Source organism: Oncorhynchus tshawytscha, linkage group LG12, assembly GCF_018296145.1.
Source record: "Oncorhynchus tshawytscha isolate Ot180627B linkage group LG12, Otsh_v2.0, whole genome shotgun sequence".
Taxonomy (NCBI): Eukaryota; Metazoa; Chordata; class Actinopteri; order Salmoniformes; family Salmonidae; genus Oncorhynchus; species Oncorhynchus tshawytscha.
This window is the reverse complement of record NC_056440.1, coordinates 37,065,103-37,075,313: the sequence shown is the minus strand read 5'-3', so window position 1 is coordinate 37,075,313 and position 10,211 is coordinate 37,065,103. Positions and strand designations below refer to the sequence as shown.

The 10,211-nt window shown below is 39.7% G+C and overlaps 1 protein-coding gene across 2 annotated transcripts in view; it reads left to right on the top strand.

Annotated features, from left to right (window-relative positions):
• The first annotated feature begins 3,147 nt into the window (after window positions 1-3,147).
• LOC112263102 (neurogenic locus notch homolog protein 1-like) overlaps window positions 3,148-10,211 on the top strand; it is a 50,128-nt gene continuing 43,064 nt past the window's right edge. For both annotated transcript variants that reach the window (XM_042294883.1, XM_042294882.1), the window contains exons 1-2: window positions 3,148-3,401; window positions 7,610-7,691. In XM_042294883.1, coding sequence (XP_042150817.1) covers window positions 3,344-3,401; window positions 7,610-7,691 — 140 coding nt within the window. In that variant the 5' untranslated portion in view covers window positions 3,148-3,343. The remainder of the gene's footprint in view (window positions 3,402-7,609; window positions 7,692-10,211) is intronic.

Here is a 10,211-nt window from a genome sequence, read left to right as displayed (position 1 = left end):
TGGAATGAGATGTTCGACAAGATGGTGTCCATCTTTGGTCATGTAGTGTATTTCTCAGCACCTCCAGGATGTATGATACCTACTAATGATCTAGTTTCTTTTGACAGAAACAAGAGTAAGGAGATTGGTCGGTGAGGATGGGTGGGTGTAATACGGATGGTGGGTTTAATCCATGATTGTCTGGCAATCCAAAATTTGCATGTTCGAGTCAGGTCGGGTGACAACTATAACATTTTAGCTAACCCTTCCCCTTATTCTAAACATAACCCAATTCACCTAACCTGCTACATGAATTCACCTGCCCTTTGTCGTTTTACTTCTTCTAACTTTCTATGTCAATTATCCGCCAACGTAAATTCTCCCCATAATTCTCCTTTGTTGTTATGGTGCAACAAGCAATCTGGTCTCAGAGAAATTTGTAGAATAATATACATCCTCCAAGATGTTACCCAGCAGATCCGACACCTTAGGCTTGCTTAAAGCTGTACTACTGGGTCGGAGAGGATGTTTGCTTAAAGTAAGTCACCACAGAGCCGCCGCGAGATAAGGCTCTGAAAACATACCTCAATCCAGGGATGAGAAGTGCTTTGTACTCCGAATTGTCCCATTATCCCAACTGTTACACTGAGAAGATTGAACGACTGCTATGCAAGACACTAAGCCTAAAGTGTTGTTTCTGCTGGCTACCAAGACGTATGATACATTTCGTCATCCAATTCATATGCTATTGTACGACCGGGTAAAACGTATGATACTATACATTCTATAGTTTGGATAATATTCTATGTATGACCGCTTCCATTCATAATGTAACCTAGTGCCACAGATTTAATTACAGAATAAACTATTTGCCCTGAGACCACGTTGTTTAGATATGTTTAGATAAACCATGTCAATGTTTAGTCAAGCAGTGATTGCTCTGAGATTAACTCAGAAATAGTCAATCTCAACCTAAAACAAACTGAAACTAGTGCCTCTCCCAACAGTGATAAACTCAACTTGGAGTGCTAACAAAGCCAACTTTTATATATTTTTTTTATTGAACCTTTATTTAACTAGGCAAGTCAAGACAGGACAGGCACAAACAGGTAGAAAAACACAAGTCATTTCCAGGGAGTGATCAAAATAGTGAGATTCTACACTGTACTGTACAGTAGCCTGTTTTCAGTGGCTTGAGTTGATAGTTGGCAAGAGAGTGGCTCTAGAAAGCTCAAGGTAGTGGTTTCAATCCCCGTAAGGATCACATATACTTCAAGATGGAATCCATACTTGGTGTAAATGCCGTGTCTGTTTGGGATGTTATAACAACAAAGAAGCTACTTCAAACAACAAACAGTGTTTCGTTCCCCCCTCGGATATCATGACACATGCCATAGAAAAGCAGAATATGCACTGAGATTTTTTTTTTTTTTTTATGCTGCCGGTCACTCCTCTCCTCGGTTTCATCAACAAAACAAACCGTGGCACTGTTTCCCCATTTACTTATTTCAACTTTAAACAAAAAAATATGTGTACTCGCTGAACTGTAAATTGCTTTGGATAAAACCATTTTCGAAGTGGAATATTATGGTCCTGCATCTGTAATAGCCACTGGACTGGAGGCCAACACAATGAGAAGGAAGGCAACACAAATTCTGTTAAAACTCAGCCGTGGAATGTGACACATTGGAGATAAAGCCATAACCGATTATATCATTTCCATTGCTTTTATCTATGTTTTCCTGTAAAAGTTAGAAAAACAGGTTGTTATTGCTGTTTTTTTGTCACCATCGCCACCTCCTCAACCACTTTACCTTCTCTCCATCATATTCTCCCACAACCCTTCACTCCTTTACCATTCTCTCCATTCTCTCCTCTTCCAACCCTTCTCTCCATTCTCAGGCCCCAGGGCCGCAAAGTTGGCTTCAGTCTTTCTCATGCAACACTCCAGGTTGATGTTCTACCTGGAGGTCCTGTTGCGTATGCAGCTCCTTTAAATGTCATACAGAAATATGGATTCCCCACTGAACAAATTAAGCCCTGCAGGCATAAAAAAACACCAGTTGCAAATATTTCCCCTTCTTTTTGGTTATGATTAGTTCCAAATGAATTAATGCAACATTTTTAAATGAATGAATGTTGTTTGGGAATGGAAGTTGACATTTGTACTGACGATCTGATTGTGATCCGACCCATTTAGGATACACATACAAGCCTATGAAACCAAAGTCACCATAAAAAGACTAAAACATTCTCATTAAGGGCCTTTTTTATTTGTACCTGTGATATTTAGGCATTGCAAAGCCCATATCCGTAACAAAGGATTTAAAAATATCTATAATACTTTGCGTCAACGTGCCATTGGATGGAATAAATTTGAAATCTGACCTGCTCTGTGTTTGCTGATTAAGCACAACCAGAATGTATTTATCTGTTTCAGGCCTACTGTCAGCATTTACTTACCAGCTATGGAGGATTAGATCTGTTATCATGGCTCACATGCTAGATAACATATTTGAATCATGCATACCTCTGTGAAAAACAAACATTTTCCCCACAACTTTGAGAGCAAAACAGAATGATTTTGTCTGTATGTTGAGTATGTGAACATGATAGTAACCAGAGAACACCTTCACTTGGGCTGCTGAAAGATAAGATCGCTTCTACATTTGTATTTTAGTGATGTGAAAGCCACACTGTAAAATGAGCATACAATCAAAGTGTGGGCCACCAACAAAAATATAAACAATGTAGGAATATGTCCTCAATTTGGTTATAAATTGGTTATGACATAAGACATTACATAACACAAACTACATATTCTTCCAAACTAAGGGTTAACTGTTTAACCTGGTTTAATTGAGGATTCATTCTGTTATATTTATGTTTTTATTAATAGAAATTAGCCTAGATTTACTGGAAATTCTACATACTGTCGCATTAAAGTATCTGTTTTGTCAGTGATTGCTAAATCTACCAACAGGAAACGCCTGGGATATATATATATATATTTTAAAGGTGCTACTTTTATAGCTTTACAGGGTGTGCGTATTTTCCCAGTGCTCCTCAGAACATTTATAGATTAAATAAAATAATGAATAGCTGTCGTGGGCGAAGTAGACCTAGTGGCGCGGAACCATAACGCCCCTATATGTGGTTACGGGAATTGAGTCATTTACAACTCCGAAGCTGGAGTGAAAACATCGCATGTACGAAGTTTAGAGACACGCCGCAAACGTTTACTTTTTTGGATCTATGAAATGATGAATTGGACGTTTTTTTAAACTGTCGAAGAGGAAAATTAACAGGATCTATGATAACTCCAATTGGAATTATACATCAATTTTAAATCAGAAAAGAAGGAATGCATCATTTCTTTGTGAAACTAACTTTCCTGTTGTCGCTTATTGCTCTAACACGAGGTAAGTGCAATAACAATAGTCAACCGTGTTTTGTTCGATACACAGTGGATAAAAATTCATAAAATAAGTGAAATTGTACATTTATTACGTAGATGTTTTCCATGAGTTCACTCATAAAATCGTATTAGTGCACAGTAAATACTGATTACAGGGAAGAACAAATGGGAAGAAGTGACTGATTGTAGAACGATGTCAGAATGTTGCACTTGTTGCATTCGAACTTCAAAGGCATCTTATTTTTGAGGGCATTACTTAAAATTGCGTTTTAAAATGTGACAGTTAAGAATATATTCCAGCATCAGTTTTCTTTCTTTGCAATATGCTCATGAGACCCGATTATTTATATATATATCAGCATTTACTGTGCACTAATTTATATATATATATATATATATATATATCACAGCTGAAGTCGGAAGTTTACATACACCTTAGCCAAAAACATTTAAACTCAGTTTTTCACAATTCCTGACATTTAATCCTAGTAATAAATCCCTGTTTTAGGTCAGTTAGGATCACCACTTCATTTTAGGAATGTGAAATGTCAGAATAATAGTAGAGAAAATGATTACATACACTCAATTCGTATTTGGTAGCATTGACTTTAAATTGTTTAACTTGGGTCAAACGTTTCGGGTAGCCTTCTGCCCACACATTTTCTATAGGATTGAGGTCAGGGCTTTGTGATGGCCACTCCAATACCTTGACTTTGTTGTCCTTAAGCCATTTTGCCACAACTTTGGAAGTATGCTTGGGGTCATTGTCCATTTGGAAGACCCCTTTGTGACCAAGCTTTAACATCTTGAGATGTTGCTTCAATATATCCACACAATTTTCCTGCCTCACGAAGCCATCTATTTTGTGAAGTGAACCAGTCCCTCCTGCAGCAAAGCACCCCCACAACATGATGCTGCCACTCCCGTGCTTCACAGTTGGGATGGTGTTCAACGGCTTGCAAACTTCCCCCTTTTTCCTCCAAACATAACAATGTTCATTATGGCCAAACAGTTCTATTTTTTTTCATCAGACCAGAGGACATTTCTCCAAAAAGTACGATATTTGTCCCCATGTGCAGTTGCAAACCGTAGTCTGTCTTTTTTATGGCGTTTTTGGAGCAGTGGCTTCTTCCTTGCTGAGCAGCCTTTCAGGTTATGTTGATATAGAACTCGTTTTACTGTGGATATAGATACTTTTCTACCTATTTCCTCCAGCATCTTCGCAAGGTCCTTTGCTGTTGTTCTGAGATTAATCTGCACGTTTCGCACCAAATTAATTCATCTCTGCACCAAATACATTAATCTCTGCACCAAATACCTTAATCTCTGCACAGTCAACTTAGTGTATGTAAACTTCTGACCCACTGGAATTGTGATACAGTGAATTATAAGTGAAATAATCTGTCTGTAAACAATTGTTGGAAAAATGACTTGTGTCATGCACAAAGTAGATGTCTCAACCGACTTGCAAAATCTATAGTTTGTTAACAAGAAATTTGTGGATTGGTTGAAAAACGAGTTTTAATGACTCCAACCTAAGTGTATGTAAACTTCCGACTTCAACTGTATGGTACTCACACTCTTGGCCTTCTCTCAACCAGCTTCATGAGGTAGTCACCTGGAATGCGTTTCAATTGACAATTGTGCCTTGTTATAAGTTCATTTGTGGAATTTCTTTCCTTCGTAATGCGTTTGAGCCAATCAGTTGTGTTGTGACAAGGTAGGGGTGGTCATATTATGGCAAGAACAGCTCAAATAAGCAAAGAGAAATGACAGTCCGTCATTACTTTAAGACATGAAGGTCAGTCAATCCTGAACATTTTGAGAACTTTGAAGTTTCTTCAAATGCATTCGCAAAAACCATCAAGTGCTATGATGAAACTGGCTCTCATGAGGACCGCCACAGGAAAGGAAGACCCAGAGTTACCTCTGCTGCAGGGAATATGTTCATTAGAGTTAACTGCACCTCAGATTGCAGCCCAAATAAATAATAGACACATCTCAACATCAGCTGTTCAGAGACTGCATGAATCAGACCTTCATGGTTTAATTGGTTTAAAAAAAAACACTACTAAAGGACACCAATAATAAGAAGAGACTTGCTTGGGCTAAGAAACACGAGCAATGGACATTAGACCGGTGGAAATCTGTCCTTTGGTCTGATGAGTCCAAATGTAAGATTTTTGGTTCCAACCACCGTGTCTTTGTGAACGCAGAGTAGGTGAACGGATGATCTCCGCAATTGTGGTTCCCACAGTGAAGCATGGAGGAGGAGGTGTGAGGGTGCTTTTGCTGGTGACACTGTCAGTGATTTATTTATAATTCAAGGCACACTTAACCAGCATGGCTACCACAGCATTTTGCATTGATTCGCCAACCCATCTGGTTTGTGCTTAGTGGGACTATAATTTGTTTTTCAACAGGACAATGACCCAACACACCTCCAGGTTGTGTAAGAGCTATTTGACCAAGAAGGAGTGATGGAGTGCTGCATCAGATGACCTGGCCTCCACAATCACCCAACTTCAACCCAATTGAGATGATTAGGGATGAGTTTGACCGCGGAGTGAAGGAAAAGCAGCCAAGAAGTGTTCAGCATATGTGGGAACTCATTCAAGACAGTTGGAAAAGCATTCCTCATGAAGCTGGTTGAGAGAATACCAAGAGCGTGCAAAGCTGTCATCAAGGCAATGGGCGGCAACTTTGAAGAATCTAAAATATATTTTGAGATACAACATGATTCCCTATGTGTTATTTCATGGTTTTGATGTCTTAATAAAGAAAAACCCATGAATAAGTAGGTGTGTCCAAAATTTTGACTGGTACTGTATATACATGTAAATATGTTTTACATAAAATAAGTGTTTGGGGTGAAGAACGAAAACATGTTACCAAGATTATTATTATTTTTAAATGTTGTTTATCAGTTATTTGAAGTGCAAAATTGTCCTCTTTCGTGGTCATTAGGACGTAAATATGATAACATTTACATTACAGTCAATGGGTACAGTGGGTGAAAAACATAGTTGCGGTATCCAGGTGTCCACTACAGAGGACATGTCCTGCTCTTATTTGACTATTATTTAACGTGACACAGTCCTGACTACTCACTGAATTATTCCTGAGATGTTCACTTACTAGAAACAATTTAAATATCAAACTCACAAAAATTATAATTTATAATTACACACACTTTTTACATTTCCATAAAATGTGAAGCAGACATTATTTTTTAGAACCAGGAAGATAAAGTTGGCAAGGACGTCCTCTCAAGGGGAAAACATGACTCAATAAAGTGGCTTGTATGGCCTCAGGTACGGACCAAGATCTGATATCCACTGGAGGACACAAATTATGGATCTCAGGAGGATATGTGACTTTGTGGTTATAGATCTGTCATTCTCATTGAAATCAAGTCTAAGAAGCAGTAGATCTATTCTATGCTTACAGTTCTTAAGTTCCGTTTTTGTGTTTTACTTTCGGTTTTGTACACCAGCTTCAAACAGCTGAAAATAAAATATTTTTGGTTATTGAAAATATATTTCACAGCGCTTTAGATGGTACAATGATTTTCTACACTATAAATTCTTGTCTTGTCACATAAACTGAAATTAGGCAAACAATTAGAATTTTTGCTACCAGGAAATGGTGGAGCGATTTCTGCATATTGCACCTTTACATGTATTTTGTATTTACAGATAGCCAGGCAGGACATTGTATTGTCATCATAGGATCCTGGATAACACTAACCGTTGTGCTCTCGGCTTACAGATGCGGCTTGCGCTATTCGCTCTGCGTTTGCAAGAGCGAAGTTCACTGTTCAGTCTAGGAATATGACAATTCAAGCCTTAACCATTGAGGCAGGTTTGAGTCGAGTTACACAGAATCATTTTGCAGCGCTATGTTACTCCCCAAATATTGTACATTCTTTGGGACAGCTGCAAAAGGAAGAATGCGCCTACCAGTGTGCCAAGTCCCATTCACCACAAACTGCACTTGAAGGTGGCAGTAGTCACACCTAGTCCTTACAATCGTCATCATGAAGGATATTTCTGTTGTTTAATACCCAAGCATTTGGATGTTATTTTGTTCCCGTCTTGTTGCTTTTCCAAAAACCATCCATTGATGACTGATTATCAAAATCATCTCTTCAACTGTGAAAAGAATTAAGAGGTTGTGTGTGTGTGTTGTATTGACTCGTTCTGTTTGCAGGCCTAAGATGCTCTATGTCCACCGAGTCGTGTTTGAACCTGGGGAGGTGTGAGGCCACGGCTGACGGAAATGGAGAGTGCAAGTAAGTTTCAAATCCCTTTACGTGAGGTAAATATGCACAGCAAACTCCTGCATCAAATACATATTATACATTCCAGAGAGCATTTAGTAAATGACATATCCAAGAAAATGAAGTTGTTTCATTTGATCGTGTTGAGTTGAGGCCTAGCTTGGGCCTCTGAAGGCATTTTCAGTCGTCTAAGAGAGTAGCACATGCCTATTCTTGGAAGACAATTACAACCTAGGCCTGGGCCAGCGAATGAATGAGATGTGTGGGTTTTGAAGAGGACTGCACCGGGGGGGTCGCTGTGTCTGTGTGTCTCACAGCCTGCTCAGCCCAGCCCACTGCTACTGAATGCAGGCTCCCTCTCCACTCTCTCCAGCAGAAGTCTCTGTTGGAGACACTCACTCTTAGTCCTAAATCTTGTTTCTCTTTTCTTTCACGGAGCGACAGCTGGGCTTTGCCAGAAGCTCGGCGGCCATTGTTCTCCAGTCAGATGAATTCTGTGTGACTAATCTGGGTGATGCTTCCCAGTGAGTTCTGGCTGCAGCCCCTGTCCTTCCCCCCGCTCCCCCTGCTCAAGGGTTTTGTCCCCCTGTTGATAGTTGAATGGGCTTTCTCTCTCTTGAGAGATTTTCATCTGAAGGACAGATGGAAGTAGAGGGTAATTAGACTGGATGGTTTCATAATTGTGAACAGATACATAAAGAGACTGTAAATTAGTAAACAAGTTGTAATGCATATCTGAGGTTGTTGTTGTTCTCCATTTTTAAAGTGAAATGAGCAGGTCAATACAAAGCGTTCAGTAGCTCTTCTACATCAACGACATGTAGAACGTCTATTGTCCCCTGACCCCTCTTACCCCTGTTGCACAAAGGCTACCTGAACATTGGCTCTGTTTCCAGCCTGTTATTTGAGTGCCAGTGTTGCCTTACTGAGCTGTAGTGGAGTGGGATGAAACTGGACTAGCGCAGAGGTTCAATCAGGGCAGGTCGGGCTCTTGGCTCCTGCAGGCCCAGGCAGCCATTTTGGCTCTGGGCCACATCTTAATTGTGTCTGGCAGTGTTTCGCCCCCCTTGTTGGGCCACAAAGCCATCATTGTGCCTGCCACTGTCCTCAGACTCTCCTAATTAAACATGGAGATTGTGATTAGTGGCCTGCTAGACTGGAGCACCACATTTTTTGGAGAGAGCTGATATTTTTTTTATTTTTTACTACGCCTTCCTTTTGTGTGTCTTTTACTATGCCTTCATTTTTTGTATTATCCCACGGTAACGAGAGTTAACAATCCCACAATGTGTCTGGAATGTACAGGCAGAGGTCAGAGGTTGTGTTGTGTCTTCTCTAGTGCTCAATGCTGGAAATGTTTGTTTATGGGTATACAGTATGTTTGGACAAACTTTAAACAGTGCTGTGATGTGAAAAATGATGACTAAAATGGGAACATTGCAGAGCAAGCTAAGTGCACCCTATCAGATTAATCCAATTCGAATACCGTGGCTTAATGTCAACAACACTGCTAGTTTCACAATCTTCCACTGAATGTTCAAGCGTTTCTCACCATGTAGGCTAAACTGGCTTGCTTTGTCTTTTCAAAATCAAAGAATTGTGTGGCAGGTCCTACTGAATTGTTGACAACATAAGTTAATGCCTGGAGGACTAACCACATCCAGGTGGGTTAATTGGCATGATCCCTTCAGTCTTTTCAGGTTATAAGTTAGGTCTAATGAAGACCCATGAACCCATAAGATACAGTAGACCCAAGGCCTCATATTGGAGGTTTGATGAGAAAGATACAGACTCAGTGAGCATTGCTACTGAGAGAGGCAGACCTAACTCTCAAGAGAAGACAGGCTATGTGCACACCGCCACAAAATGAGGTGGAAACTAGATGTCGACCGATTATGATTTTTCAACGCCGATACCGATTAATCGGCTGATTTATTTAATTTATTTATTTGTAATATTGACTATTACAACAATACTGAATGAACACTTATTTTAACTTAATATAATGCATCAATAAAATGAATTTAGCCTCAAATAAATAATGAAACATGTTCAATTTGGTTTAAATAATGCAAAAACAAAGTGTCGGAGAAGTGTTGGAGAAGTGCAATGTGTGCCATGTAAGAAAGCTAACGTTTAAGTTCCTTGCTCAGAACATGAGAACTTATGAAAGTTGGTGGTTCCTTTTAACATGAGTCTTCAATATTCCCAGGTAAGAAGTTGTAGGTTGTAGTTAGGAATAGGAATAGGAATTCTAAGACTATTTCTCTCTATACGATTTGTATTTCATATACGTTTGACTATTGGATGTTCTTATAGGCATCTTAGTATTGCCAGTGTAACAGTATAGCTTCCGTCCCTCTCCTCGCTCCTACCTGGGCTCGAACCAGGAACACATCGACAACAGCCACCCTCGAAGCAGCGTTACCCATGCAGAGCAAGGGGAACAACTACTCCAAGTCTCAGAGCGAGTGACATTTGAAACGCTATTAGCGCGCACCCCACTAACTAGCTAGCCATTTCAAATCGGTT